The sequence below is a fragment of the Myxine glutinosa genome, chromosome 6 (assembly GCF_964187855.1).
Source record: "Myxine glutinosa chromosome 6, kmMyxGlut1.1, whole genome shotgun sequence".
Taxonomy (NCBI): Eukaryota; Metazoa; Chordata; class Myxini; order Myxiniformes; family Myxinidae; genus Myxine; species Myxine glutinosa.
In genome coordinates this window covers 166,852,147-166,868,227 of record NC_136266.1, presented here as the reverse complement: position 1 = coordinate 166,868,227, position 16,081 = coordinate 166,852,147, and the positions used below count along the sequence as shown (strand labels likewise).

The 16,081-nt window shown below is 43.9% G+C and overlaps 1 protein-coding gene across 1 annotated transcript in view; it reads left to right on the top strand.

Annotated features, from left to right (window-relative positions):
• Window positions 1–16,081, top strand: part of SRCAP (Snf2 related CREBBP activator protein) — a 349,731-nt gene that overhangs the window by 232,126 nt on the left and 101,524 nt on the right. The window contains exons 21-22 of the mRNA XM_068118884.2: window positions 5,181–5,367; window positions 5,624–5,793. Coding sequence (XP_067974985.2) covers window positions 5,181–5,367; window positions 5,624–5,793 — 357 coding nt within the window. The remainder of the gene's footprint in view (window positions 1–5,180; window positions 5,368–5,623; window positions 5,794–16,081) is intronic.

Genomic DNA, 16,081 nt, shown 5'->3' with positions numbered 1-16,081 from the left:
TGATGTATCATCCATAAAGAGATCTAAGGTCAGAGGTCATGTCAGGTAAAAATGTTATTGAGGTATGGATTTGAACTGAACTAAGTGCATGTACTATGATACATATGTACAAATTAGATATCGATGTCAAATGGTCTTGAGGTGCAGGTCAAAGTTAGAGTAAGCAAAGACTTAATGTGGGTGGAGGCATATCGATCAACGTCATGGGGTCGAATAATGTATGTTTATTAAAGCCTTCATTTAAAAAAAAAAAATTTGCTTACAAAATTTATGAAGCAATGTAGTTTTCCATAAGACTTTGACTGTGTCATATACATATATATATATATATACACACACACACACACACACACACACACACACACACACACACACACACACACACACACACACACACACACACACACACACACACACACACACACACACACATACATACAGACTTGGCATTTAATATGGAATATTTTTTTTTTCTTGACTTGGGTTTACTTTCTTAACTCAGTATATCAATCTGGTGAGTTTCTTTTACACTTTGGTGATTTATTTGTTAAAAGAACCATGTCACATTGTCTGTCGCAGCAAGAAGTCAACAACAGGATTATATCACAGGTGGCGTGGCAAAATGTACGGACAGGTGCATTTGATGATTGGCTTCACAGTCGGGTATACAAGGGTTGTTGTGTTCTGTATTAGTGGAAAACAACTGCTGCACGTCTCCAAAAGTTATTGCCGCTTCCTCTGGAGATGGTCCGTCAACTCGACAATGCTGTTTGTCATGGGGTGGTAGCTTTACGAAATTACGGCATGAAACAGCGTGTTATTGCTCGGCAGTATGGCATCAGTCAAGGTCAGGTGTCAAAGATCCTGAAACGAAATGCTCAGAGGGGTGTCCCTACTCCAATACCGAGGCCAGGACGTCCCCGCAGAGCCACAAGGAGGGATGATCGCCAGCTGCACCGGTTAGTCCGCAATGGCCGTACCAAGTCAGGTAATTGGCTTGGGGCTGAGTGGCAGCAACTGACAAATGTGCCTGCATCCAGAAGGTTGTTCAACCAACGACTGGTTCAAGCAGGCTAACGTGCCAGGCGTCCCCTGAGAAAGCCACGCCTGACCAGACAACACCGCCAGCGCCGATTGCAGTGGGCCAGAGAGCACCGTCAATGGCAGCCAGGACACTGGAATCACGTGATCTTCAGTGACGAGTCTAGATTTCTGGTCTATCGTCAAGATGGCCGCGTCCGAGTGCGCAGACAAGTGCATGAAGCCTACAACAAAGATTGTATAGTGCCAAGAGTCCAAGCTGGAGGTGGTGGGGTGACCGTTAGGGCTGCTTTTCATGCAGGGGGCAAAACTGACGTGGTTGTTCTGAATGGAAACCTGAACCAGTTCAAGTACAGGGCCATTCTGGAAGAAACATTGCTTCCATTTGCTCGTGCAACCTTTCGAGGAAACTTTGTCTTCCAAGATGACAATGCACGGCCTCATCGTGCTCGCATGATCCAATACTTTCTTGCTGACCGTGGTGTAGAGCATATGGAGTGGCCTGTCATGTCCCCGGATATGAATCCGACAGAGAACTTGTGGGCAGAATTAACGCGTCAAATCGACAACTTGGACCAGCAGCCTGCCTCTGTGCGTGAATTGCAGCAGGCTATTGTAACTGCATGGCAAGCGATTCCTGTCCAAACCTTGGCAAATCTCGTGAACAGCATGCCTCAACGTGTACGTGCTCTCCTGAATGCTCGTGGGGGTTACACGAAGTACTGAACTGTAATTTTACTGCCCGTAATCTCAGTCGTAATTTAACTTTTGTTTTTGTTAAAAAAAAATTTGGTCAATGTGCAAAATAAAGAGATACTTCTGGAAAACGTACAGAAGTTTAACACAGTACTGTCCATGAATTGAGTTCGATATCAGGTTACATCACTTTCAAGGATCAATTTATTTGTTTCGAAATGTCAAATGTGGTTTTGGTTTCTTTTAAAGGTCACATTAACAAAATCTAGAATAATTTCAACATAATTCCAATTAACTTTTGGTTCTAAGACATCTTGAAAAGTAAGTTCACCCCCAGAAAAAAAATATTCCATATTAAATGCCAAGTCTGTATATATATATATATATATATATATATATATATATATATATATATATATATATATATATATATATATACTAGACGACCCATGGCCCGTTGGGTCAATGTTATTATATATAATTAAGGGGTTACCATGGTTACAGTGGGGGTCAAAGGTCAACCTATGGTGAAGATATATAATTTTCTCACACTTTCTAATAGAGAGGCAAAATGCCATATAAAACTAAATTTACTGGTTCTAATTGCTTTTATTTATCAATCCTCACATAGAAGAGCAGTTTTTAGTAATGAGCAGTGAGGAGAAGACCCCTCAGCCAATGATGCCACCCCGCAGCCAATGATGATGATGATGATGATGATGCTACCCCTAGACGACCTTGCTGACCCGTTGGGTCAATGTCAGTTTGAATAGATATGAGAATAGAACTAAAGCGAACGCTGGACATCATCAGGGAGATTATTTGGGCCAGCAAGCCTTAAGGCTCACCTCTCCAGCGTTCTAAATCACTTACCTGTGACACGTGATTTCGGCCCTTATCTCCGATCACGTTGACGGAAATCACCACAGCATATCGTCAAGATCCCTCCAAAAGGCTCGTCTTTGTCACATACATCACGCAACGTGCGATCCACAGCCTCGAAACTCTCCTGATCATAGGACACTCATCCCACACGATGGGTTTTGTACTTCGAAAGAGGTCTGCGATAGTGGAATTTTTATCGATGTTGCATACGCCATCTTCCCTCGGTGTCAGAGGGATTTGGAACCTTGAGTGCGCTGTTCTTCCACCAGGCATGAGGGTAGCAGCTATGCCAGATGAGGCCACCGCAGGGGGCAACTTCTCCACTCGCTCTCACTTTAGAGAGAATCAGGTTAATAAGAAACGTCTTCCCTGTGCCTCCAGGCACGTCAATGAAAATCATTGATGACTGATTCGTGCGGATGTTGCTATTCGCGTCCATAGACGTGAGGTGTGATTCGTTGTCCGCGTCCGTAGCGCCGTCGGAGGGTTGATACGACATTCTTCCTGCAAATAGTATTGTGTTTGTGCTATCGTTTTGCCGATTATCAAATGACAAATAAATTACATTGTGAAAATTAAAGATTTCAAATAAACCTATTTAAAGTGTATGCGCATATAAGTAATTAAAAAAATCGAAGAAATATCTCTCGGTAATTTCCTGAAACATATTTTACTTCCGGGTAATAATGTTGAATGAAATAACGAAGATATATACTGTATGCCTGTTATTTTAGGCGGTGTATTTTCGTATATCAACGTGGCGCGATTTTTAAAATATATCTGCAATTTCCCGTGTGTGCGTGAATGTTCTCAATTATTTCTTTTACCGAGTCTAAAACCATCGATAAAAATGAAATCAGATGGCGACTTACATTGAAGATAAAGGCGTGAGACAGACTCAATGGCCTTGAAGATACAAGCCTTTCAGAATTCATTTCGTTCTATAAACGGAAACTTTCATCGGATTTTCTTCCCGTTTTTTTTCAACCGAGTCTAAAACTATGTTAGCGACTGTGCAAAACGAAATGATATATCGAATTTGATTTGAAATAAAACTGAGAGAGAGAGCAAGACACCACGGGCCTACAAAACGCCTCAAAGCTATGCGAGTTAATAAAATGGTGGATATTACTACTCTCTCAAAGGGGTAAGCCACGCCCCCGGACCGATCGAATGTTACATACAAACACGCAAGATTTCAATTTTATAATTATATATATACTGTATATATATATATACAGTGGAACCTTGACTTACGAGTTTAATTCGTTCTGTGACCGAGCTCGTAACTCAATTTGCTCGTTTCTCAAATTAAATTTCCCCATTAAAATGCATTGAAATGCTATTAATCCGTTCCAGCCCGCCAAAAACCACACCAATTTTTTTTTAAATATACAGTATATATAAAAATATCTCGCGCTTTATATTTCACCTGTATGCAGCATACAAGTTGGCAGGATGGCCTGGACTGGAGGTATGCACACTTGACTCTAAACTGTCCAGCCTGGGTTTGAATCCCGACCCAGCTATAACCTGTCATGGGTGAATCACAGGCAGGGTGATTCATCAATGTGTGTACCGCTAAACTGGGCGCCCCGTTTGCGTCCCATTAGTTGTTGGATGTTAAGGATCTCACCGTGTTTTCCACAAAGAGAAGGCGAGCTATCGCCGGCACTCTGAACAAGTTGTGGCCTGGCATGCTCTTCTCCTCTGCCGTTATATACGTCCTCCTCGGCATCTTTTTCCAGAAGAGCCCTGTCTCGTCACAGTTGAAGATTTGCTGGGGGATGTATCGTTCGGCTTCTATCAGTTCGGCAAAAGTTATAATAAAATCTTCAGCTGCCTTCACATCCGCCTCACCAAGTCGACAACACGCACACCTCGCTCATGTTTTTCGACGATTGCGTGTTTTATATCCAAACACATCATCCTCTCTTCCCTTGGCACTCAATTTCTTAGGACCCATGGTTAAAACTAAGAAATTTTCCAAAATAACCAAAATGCGAAAACAAAGCAGCAGCGATATACGGCAGAGATACTTGCACGGCAAGATAACCACGTGACCGGAACCCACCTGGTGGCGGGTAGCGTAAGCTCGTAACTCAGATCTCGGCTCGCATCTCAAAGCAATAAACCGCCCGAGCGACGGCTCGTATCTCGGAAAACTCGTAAGTTGGTGCACTCGTAAGTCAAGGTTCCACTGTATATATATATATATATATATATATATATATATATATATATATATATATATATATATATATATATATATATATATATATATATATATATATATATACATATATATATATATATATACATACATACATACATACATACATATATATATATATATATATATATATATATATATATATATATATATATATATATATATATATGTATATATATATACGTATATATATATACATATATATATATATATATATATATATATATATATATATATATATATATTTATATTTAATGTGGAATACAGTATATATATAACGTCTTGGTGTTAAACTTTTTACCCGGCCTTCCATCCCAATCCATAGGACAAAGGAGACATTGGCAAGTGGACATTTCATGAGTGTGATCAACATATTGATGCAGCTGCGCAAAGTATGCAACCACCCAAACCTATTTGATCCACGACCCATATCATCACCATTTATCACGCAGGGCATCTGTTATAACACTGCTTCTCTTGTTCTTTCTGCCTGTGAGCTTGATCCATGGAAGGTCAGTTACAAAACTTTACTTCTTACCGCTTATTTGTAATGAAGTGAATTCATTACCTGAATTTTGAGTTGCACTCTAGGTTTGGAAACGGATTTTAGTTTTTATTTCAAGGTTTGATGAATTGAAGTTAATGGGCCATCAACTCAACAAGTTCCATGCTGAAGATGAATATTGTGAAAGTTAAACTTGTGTTTATAAAGAAAGGTGTTATCATTGTGACCACTGTTTCACCATTATCCTGTTACTAAATCCTCAGTCTGTGGACCTTTCAATCTTTGATTTGATCAATTTGGAGGGTCGACTGTCACGCTATGAAGCAGAAGTTTTCCTGCCCAACCGCAAAGTAAATCTGAAGCTCATCGAAGAGATATCCTCATCTCCCGACCCACCACCACGACCAAAGCCTGTGAAGATGAAGGTCAACAGGTATATTATTCTCAAAAACATTTTATGATGTCTTGTACTTTTATTTCACAGAATATAATTTAGACATTCTAATTAACGATATTGGCAGACGGTTGCATGCAAGTGCCACTCTTTCTGCAAATCTTTAAACACTAACTGCGAAAACATTATTATAAAAACGAGATAATTAATTTTTGGGTATTGTAAAGGAACAACAAAGATATGACAAACGATGATATATTGAGATTACGAATGACAAGTAGGATTTAGACATTTATTGAGAAATCAACCAGAGCAATACCTCAGCAAATAACAACTATCGGGGATGCCTCTTAGTGGTGGCTGTACCCCCCAATGCAAGTCGGGGGCCAAACCTTCCCCATTCGTCAGGGTAGCGCGGTCACGATTAGAGTGCCGTGAGAGTTCTTCCCCCCTTCTCCCACCTCTACCTCCTTTCCCCATGTCCTTCTTTGTTTTCGATTTTCCTCACGCTCTTTTTTGCTTCTCTTACTCCTACCAAATATCTCTTCTTCTTTTTTGAACTAGTCCTCCCTAGCTGTAGTCATGTCAACCCACCCCCCTCCCCTCATATTCATCCTTTCTTCTTCCCCTCCATCACAAAACCTAAAGTTTTACCCATCGATATCCAACTGGCAGGCAAGTGTGGTCCAACCTTGTGTTTAATTTAAGGTTAATGGTCAAACGATACACAAAATATTCAGGCACAGCATTTGACACAGCAGAGCTACTGATGCTTCTTTTGACTTTTCTACTGCTACTATGGCTGACCACATAATTTCCTTCGTACTCAAAAAACGGTTCATCTGCGTTGTCTGCTCCTGCTGCTCTGCTCTTTTGTAGGCCTAATTTTTGAGGGCTGCCTGTCCGAATCATGATAAATACCCGACGTTTTCCCAATTCTTAATGGTGCCAAAACTAGAGACCATTCAGTTTTCTCCCCCATCACAAGCAAAATATTGGAGTTTATAATTGCAGCAGACTGGAACACTGAATCTCATCACAAACTCGTTGATGTCAAACCATAAGTTTGACTTCAACCCAGGTCAATCCACTTTGGACATGCTGCTGCTTTTTCAGCAATTGATGGATGTCCTCATTCTCCAGTAAGAGGTCAGGCCTGTATCACGTAACATATCCGATGTACTACATTCTGTGTGGTATGCATCCTGATTTCCAAACTCTCAGCGCATGGTATCTAGGATTCCGTTCTTGACTGGCTTTAAAATTTCCTGCATGCTTGCAAGTTGCAGGTTCCTTTGGATAGAATACTATCCCATGCTGTACCAAGAGCCCAGGGTCCCTCAGGGTTGTGTTGTGGGACCAATCCTGTTTATGATATACATCAATAACATGTCCATCACTGGAAACCCATTGTATCACTTTGCAGACAATGAACATTATGTGCGGGACTGTTCCACACCCCTCTGCTTGCTCAGCTGTGGCAGCATCCCTCTCTGCTCATCTGAAGAAATTAAGCGACTTGTCATCTACCTGGAACATGCCTCTTATTACCAGAAAGACCCATATTCTCATATTATCTCTTCACAAGGATGGGCAAGTAAATTCCTCAATTCACTCCGTTCTCATAATGTGCTCTTGGACCACATTATCGTGTGTAACCTGTGTTGGAGTCAGCTCATATGCAGGTATTTAAGTGTGGCCTCCAAAGCCAGCCACAGCTTCAGTGTTCTCCTCAGGGTAGAGTCCTTCATCTGCTGTCCCTAGCTTATTATGGTTGGCAAAGCCTTCATCCAGGGTGTCCTGGAATATTGCATGGACTGCGGCTGCTGCTTCCCATCTTTCTTCCCTTGAGGGCCAAGAATCTGAGGTGCTCTGTGTAATTATAAGCTCTCATCACAAAGCTGAGTCTCGGGGTCTGCTTCGTGCTCATTGTAGGCAGGTCATTGACCTTGCAGTTTCTTTACCGGCTCTATTCTGGTCTTACTCCTCTTGCCCTCTGACTTCTCTACCCAACTCCTGCCGTTTTTTTTGTCCCCCGTCGCACCACTGCGACGGGGGACGATCGTTGGAGATCTCGCGAGATCTTGGAGACGGCGGCAGGGATTTTCGAAGCTCCACACGGTCTCCACGTTTTTCGAAGTTAAGTCTGTTCACAATTGTATTTTGTCGAAACTGTATTTATCTTTCGGTGTGTGAAGTTATTGTGTGCAACTTTGGTTGTTTCTCGGTGTTTATCTTTCATAAATTGATCGTCTGTTTGCCGTGTCGCGAGCAAGGCCTTGTACAGTGTGCACTGTACAACCTTGAGGCTTTGTTTTTCTCTCAGTGGTCCATCGTTTGTGATCCAATAACTTTCGTTCTCTGTATTCCCAGTCTTTTCACCCATCGCCTACTTCCTTGTGTAAATCTCAACTCAAAAAAAAAAAAAAAAAAAAAAAAAAAAAAACATTTCCTTCTCTGTTCTCATTCGTTTATTCATTCTTATTCGTTCGTTCGTTCTTCTACCACGTGTTTCTCCCCCATTTCCCCAGATAGTTTTCACTCATTAACCTTCAATGTTTACACTTTCCCCTCAAGTTATGTATTCCGTCATATTTTATAACACCTTTTTCTTCTTCTTCTTTAAAAGGCTGCTTTCGACTTGCTCACCAAATCAATTCATCCCAAAAAAAATATCCATCTCCTATAGTGCCTTTTTTCTACATTCCCTAAACTCTCCTGCACTCCATCCTCCATCCAGCGTCCTTAAACGTATTTTTAACTCGAAGGTCACAAGAAACTCATTTTGCAATAAATGTTCGTTTCCCATAAATCGTACACTTTCAAAAATCCAATCTCACCCCTCCCCTCCAAATCTTCCCCATAACCCTTCCCCTCCAAATCTTCCCCATCACCCCTCCCCTCCAAATCTTCCCCATCACCCATCCCTTTCAAATCTCCCCCCTTGCCCCCTCCCTCCTAAACTACCCCCTCACCCCTCCCCGCCAAGACGCCCCCTCGCCCCTCCCCTCCTATACTCCTGCCTCACCCCTCCCCTCCAAATCTCCCCCATATCCCATCCCTTTCAAATCCCTCCCCTTGTCCCTTCCCTCCCAAACTCCCCCCTCACCCCTCCCCTTCAAATCTCCCCACCCTCATTGCTTCTCAATTTCCCCCCTCTCACTCCCCCTCCTCAAAGCGTCCTCCCCGCTTCTTCCCCCTTCAAACTCTCACCTCCATCTCCCCCAACCTTCTGCCTCGCTCTTCCCCCTCCTCAAATAACACCTCATTGTGGCTCACCCAATCACCATCAAACCTTTTGTCCGCCCCATCCTTCCCTTTCTCCGAGCTATTCTGAAATCTCTGACACACCTTCAACAGCTCTCCCTACCTCTTCCACCTCTTCCACATCTTACCCTACCCCTCCTCCCCCCTGTTCTGTATCTGATGCTCCCCCTTCCTCTTCATTAACGGTATGGACCTCAAACATCCGGGGCCTTCGTTCAAACTTAACTGATCTCTCCATACAGGTTGCTTCTGTCAAACCAGACGTGATCTGCTTAACAGAAACTTTCCTCCTTTATGATGTCTCTGATTCCATAGTATCTCTCCCGGGCTACTCCCTCCTCCGGTATGATAGACCTGAGCCTCGTCCTGGAGGCGGGGTTGCTATCTTTATCAAAAACTCTCTTCCTCACTCGCCCTGCACTGCACTCTCTCCACCTCACCCCCAGGAATACCTCTGGCTACGGCTTCCACTTCGCTCCCACCTCTTGTTCATATGTGTGTTGTACCGTCCACCAAACAGTGATGACTCCATCTACATCTCGCTGTCTGATGATATGGACCAACTTCTATCTACTCATCCCAACTCTCTCTTCCTCATATGTGGTGATTTCAACTGTCATCATGCCAGTTGGCTGGGTGTGGGTACCTCTCTCACCAGCCATGGCTCCTCAGCAAAGGACTTCTGCGACTCACTGGGACTGACACAATCTGTCAATTTCCCGACCCGGATCTCAGTCAACGGAACATCTTCTCTTCTGGACTTGGTTATGACTAACTTCCCTGAAAATGTCTGCTGCTCTTCTTCTGCTCCGATCGGATCATCTGATCATGTCCTTGTTAAAGCGGACATCTCTCTGACCATCCTCAGGGAGCCTGCTCAGCGTCGACGAGTCTGGCATTTCACTCAGGCCAACTGGCACGGTCTTCAAGCAGCCATCAATCATCTGGACTGGTCTCCCATCTCTACCACCTCTGACATCAACTCATCCTGGGAATTCTTCCAAAGTAAATTGCTCTCTCTCATGCACAGATTCATCCCATCTCGTCTTCAGTTGTCATACCCTTCCTCCCGTCCATGGTACACGGAATCTTGTGGTGAGGCTGTTGCCCAGAAACAACTTGCCTTCGTCTCCTGGAAAGCAAATCCAACGGAAGGAAATCTCATTTCCTTTCACAAAGCCCGAAACAAGTGTGTGTCCACCCTCAGGAGAGCCAGGAAACAATATCTCTCCGTTCTCAAGACCGAACTCTCTTATCTGTCTCCCTCTTCCAAATCCTGGTGGCGTCTGGCCAAATCCGTTTCTGGTGTTTGTTCCCCCTCCATCCCCTCCCTTACCTCAAACGGCTACACAGCTGACTCCGCACGTGAAAAAGCTGAATGCCTCAACTCTGTGTTTGCCTCTAAATCTTGTGTCCCAAACCCATCCCTCTCTGTACCCACCATACCCAGTCGTACCCTGCTGCTCCTGGACTCCGTGTCCTTTCCTCCTGACAAGGTGGAAAAGTTTCTGTCAACCCTCGACTCTGATTCTGCAACTGGACCCGACGGCATCAGCCCACGGGTCCTAAAATCCTGCTCTGCTGCTCTATCTCACCCTCTCTCTGTTCTCTTCACCCTCTCTTTTGCTCAAGGTCAACTGCCATCTGCTTGGAAATCAGCCAACATCACCGCTTTGCACAAAAAAGGTGCAAAAACAGATCCTAGCAACTACAGACCAATCAGCCTTCTCCCAATTATCAGCAAAGTCATGGAATCCATCATTGCTTCTGATATGAAATCTTTCCTCTTCTCCAATGGCTTGATCTCTGATCATCAATTTGGTTTCAGACCAGGTCACTCTACTCTGGACATGCTGCTTCTGCTGTCTCAACAATGGATGGAGGTCCTAAATGCCAAACAGGAAATTAGAGCTGTCTCCCTCGACATATCACGTGCCTTCGACACGGTCTGGCACCCCGCTCTGCTCACCAAACTCTCCTCCTTTGGTATCCATGGAAATCTCCACGCATGGCTGGCGGACTTCCTCTCTAGTCGTCGTCAACGTGTGGCCCTGAATGGGTTTCTCTCATCTCCTCTTCCTGTTCAGGCTGGAGTTCCCCAAGGCAGTGTTCTGGGCCCCGTGCTTTTTCTGGTCTTCATCAATGATCTCTCTGACTCTCTCGAAAATCCTCTCTATCTCTTTGCTGATGACTCCACTCTCTGCCGCTCCATTCCTCTTCCCTCAGATCGGCAGTCTGCTGCCTCCTCACTCTCTGAAGACCTGGACAAAATCACAGACTGGTCAAACAAGTGGAACATGTCTTTCAATCCTGACAAATCTCACACTCTTACTATGTCTCTCCGAAAAGATCGACTGGACAACCCTCCCATCTACTTTCTCAACAATCCTCTCCAAGAAGTTCTGTCGCTCAAGATTTTGGGTCTCACTATCTGCCATGATCTTTCTTGGGAAAACCACATTTCCAAGCTGGCCTCCAAAGCCAGTCGCCGACTGGGCATCCTCCGTCGTGCGAAGTCCTTCCTCGGCACACCTGAGCTCCTCACCACATACAAGGCTTTCATCCGCAGCTCAATGGAATACTGTTCTCCCCTATGGGCCGGTGCTCCTGCCTCACACCTAGCTCGGCTTCACGCTGTTGAAACCAAAGCTTTCAGAATTATTGGAATCTCCCGCGATGAAGCTATCTCTGAGGGCCTTTCACTCACTCACCGCAGGCAGGTAGGTGGTCTTTCTGTCTTCTACCGACTCCTCTCCGGCCTTGCACCCCCAGCTCTCTCTGTGCTCTGTCCCCCAAATATTCCTACAGGTCGCACAAGATCTGCCAGCAACCCTCTGATGGTTAAACTGCCGAAATCTCGGCTCTCCGTTCACCTTCACTCTTTCATTCCTCTTTTCTCCCGCCTCTGGAACAAACTCCCTCACTCCCTTCAATCCCACTCCTCCCTCCAGGTCTTTAAAACAGCTGTTCACCACCATCTCTTATCTTCCCCCATCCAAAACCTTGATCTTTTCTACCCCCGCTAATTCACCCCAGATCCACCTTGTTTGAAATTCCAACTTCTTTCCTGGAAGTCCTGGCAGTGTCCATATGTTTTATACCTCTCCCACTGCCCCCTTCCCACGCCCCCCCCCCCCCAAAGCCCTCGCCCTCTCTCAGATCTCTCGATGTCTCCATGTCTCTCGGTCCCTGCTCTCAAATGTTGTGTTTGTGTCCTTCCCCCTCTCTCCCCATCTTGTCTACCGCTCCCTATGTTATATGTTTTATGTGTCGGTTTGTCTTTCTGTGTGATTAATGTTCGCTCTTTCACGAGCCTCGATCTTGTATACAAAAAAAAAAAAAAAAAAAAAAACTGAGCGAAAGGGGGACTATGGTTTTCCCCTCCGTCCGTGTGTCCGTCCGTCCATGCGGGCGTGCGTGCGTGCGTGCGTAAGCGAAGGACCGCATTCGAATTTGGTGTGTGGGTGCAACCCACGTCAAAATCCAAGATGGCCGCCACCATGTACGTCTGATGCCATGTATGTCTGAACCTTGTGAGCGAAATATCTTGAAAAATAAACGAACTACTAACGTCTAATCTGGTGTGTGGGTGTATCTAGGCATCAGGAAGAACCCTATTGAAAATTGGGTCGCCACGTCAAAATCCAAGATGGCCGCCTTGCGTCTTCCACTTTGTCAACTAGCATCACTTCACCAACGGGGGACCTAGGCGTAACGCTTGTTTTTCAGGAACCAGGCCAGAAACTCTTTCCTTATTCCCCAAACTCCACATCTAACGGCAAAACTCACTTCCATTCTTTCAACCCCATTTTTCTTACCTGTGGCTCTGTCTTCTTGGGTTTGTTGTGAACTCTTCCAGGATTTAAAGTCTGCTTCCCACCACAACCTTATGGTCTCTTTCCCATTTTCACAACTGAGCTTTACTGCTCTGCCTGAGAATCGGTTCTCACCCATCTATAATTTCCTCCTCTTATGTTGTCGTGCTTAAGTTTTTGTTGTCCCATTATTTTCCTTTTGTGCCATTATCTGCTGATCCATTGCCCATGTCCTTCTGTTCTTCGTTGGAGGGAAAAATCTGAAACCTGGAGAAAATAAAAGAAGCTACTGGGTGCATTTAGCAAAAGCTTTTAATTTGGGCCACACCTCTTTGCAACAGTTGACGTCAACCCTTTCACCTCATCACCAGACATAACCTTCTGTTCTCCATCACTTTGCAGCTCAACCACATGGAGAACTCCCTTCAGATCACCTAACTATCAATATTACCATAAACACAACCATAGACCTCAATGCAAACAAAAACAAAACATTCACCAATTGCATAAAAACAATGTGGGACAACTTTGAGCATGACACTGAACAACATTTCTAACAATGTAACAGTATCACCATCGCTAACATTGACGTCCACATCAAACAGTTCAATATGATCATCACGATCACAGCTACTAAATACATTCCAAACGGCAATATCAAAAAATACAACCCCAACTACTCACCAGAAACCGCACACCTCATCAAACAACGAGATAATCCAAAGCACCAGACATAGTCGAATGGAATCAAACACTAAACGCAGATATCAACAAAATACTTGTGAAAAAAAACACAAAACTTGTACTCCTTTCTGCACACTCTAAACCACTCAACCAATACCAAGCACTTGTGCAAAACCATATACAGCATCAATCACTCCAACAGCCGCATAACACCCTTACATGCAGCCATAACTACCACAGACAGCATACCATCAGAAAAACAACAAGCTAACATCCTCATCAACCATTCCGCAAACACAAGTCATGGGACCCAGAAAAGAAGAAATGTATTACAAGATGCAAACTCAGCAACCACCTCGGCACCACCATCACGCCATTCACTCCTGCACAAACAACAAAAACAATCAAAAATGTCAAAAACTCGCAGGCTACCGGCCTTGACAACATCTCCAAATTTACATTTATAACATCTTGGACCACGCAGCATATCAGCCCTCACAAATATAAGCAATTTGTCCTATCAACACTCAAGAATTCCCCAAATTTGCAAACTAGGCAAAATCATTGCCTTCCTTATATCAAAGATCCCACCAAAACAGCCTCTTACAGACCTATCACATTACCTTGCACACCTTCCAAAGTTACAGAACACCTTATACTTACACTCACAAACTCCCACATCCCTCTCCCTTACACTCAACACAGATTCAGACCAAACCACCCCACTATCGCTCTTCTGACAAACCACACACAAAACACCTTTGAAGGCTTCAACAATAGAAAACTGCCAAAACACACTATTCTCACCACAGTGGGCATCAGCAAAGCATTTGACACACTCGCAAAGCTCTTACTCACAAACAAAATACTCAACACAAACATGCATAGCAACACCAAATGCTAGCTGACAAACTACCTATCATGCAGACAGTCATTCATGATTTTTAACGGCAGGTCATCACGAGCATGATACTTTCCGAAAGGAGTCCCCCAAAGCTCAGTCCTCCCCCCACACTCTTTAATCTGTTCATACACGACATCCACAACCACCCAAAAACATACAATTAGACTCATTTGCGGACGATATCACTATCACCTCTACTCATAGCGACATTAACACCACCACGGCACAACTTCAACCCTTCCTCAGCACTCTACAAACCTGGCTCACCATCAACATATTAAAAGTATCCTCCCTAAAAATCAACAGGCACTCTTCTACCAAATTACACCAATACAAGGAACAAAGCGCTGCATCACACATCACACTGAACAACATCCCTATTCCACACACACAAAACAAAAATAATCGGCGTCACTTTTAACACATCCATGTCATTCTCAGATCACATCACAAACATTTTTGAAAAAACATGCACACCTAGGCTGAACACATTTAGGGAACTCACAGGCACCAACTTCGGACACCACAAAGAAACAACATCACTAACATACAAACATATATATATACTTGGCAAAAAAATAAACGCAAGTTTTTATGTCAAACCCTACCCTAACCCTAACCCTAACAACCCTATCAACAACCCTAACCCTAACCCTAACCCTAACAACTAACCCTAACACCTACCCTAACCCTACCCTAACAACTCGTGGCATTGTCATCTGCTGAGTGAATTCGGGTCCAGCCTCCAAGGACCATAGACTACCACAGAAACATCAACATTCTTATGCAATTTATCCTTGGAAGCCACAGTAAGTGATTGTTTGAAAATCCATTCAACCCCCATTGTGGTGGTTCAGTGAGGCATGACGCTCAAGAAATGTGGTTGAAAATACAGGTGCTTAAAATGGTATTACAAATCTTTGTCATTGATAAATTTGTGCACAACAATGCACATTTAAAAAATGCGTCTTATCAACTTGCGTTTCTTTTTTTGCCAAGTATACATTAGATCAGTCATCAACTATGCGAACTCATCTTGGCCCTCCAGCCTATCAAGCACACATCTCAACACCCTGCAGACCATACAAAACAAAGCCCTTTGCATCATCACAGGTTGCACATTAACAACATCTGTCGAGCACCTACACACAGAAGTAAAAATGCTAAAAATCAAAGTCCATTTAGACATGAGAGGTGCACAGTTCCTTGCAACGGCAAATGCCAACCTTAATCAGCCATGCCACTACTTGTACAACCACCCACAGGCCCCTATACAATTAAAACTACACCACAAAGGCACTACAGAGACATCCTTCATAAAATCCTCCCACCAATCAACGGAAACTACAAAAAACACATCCACACCCACATCACCAGAAACGCAAAAAACAACTTGGGCCCAAACAGTATCTTGGCCACAAATCCCCCATCCATCGATGACACAGAAACTACTCCCCAGGTCTCATCGTGTTCACCTTTCACGCCTTCGCTGTGGACATCACCCACAACATTTACACTACAAACATAGACTCGACAACACCACTGATGACACCTGCAACCACTGCTTGGCTGCTCCACACAATAACTTGGATGGGAGGGATCTCTGAGTCTCTCCTGTGAGATTGATTGACTATCTCCCTGCAGCTGGTCTGTTTAA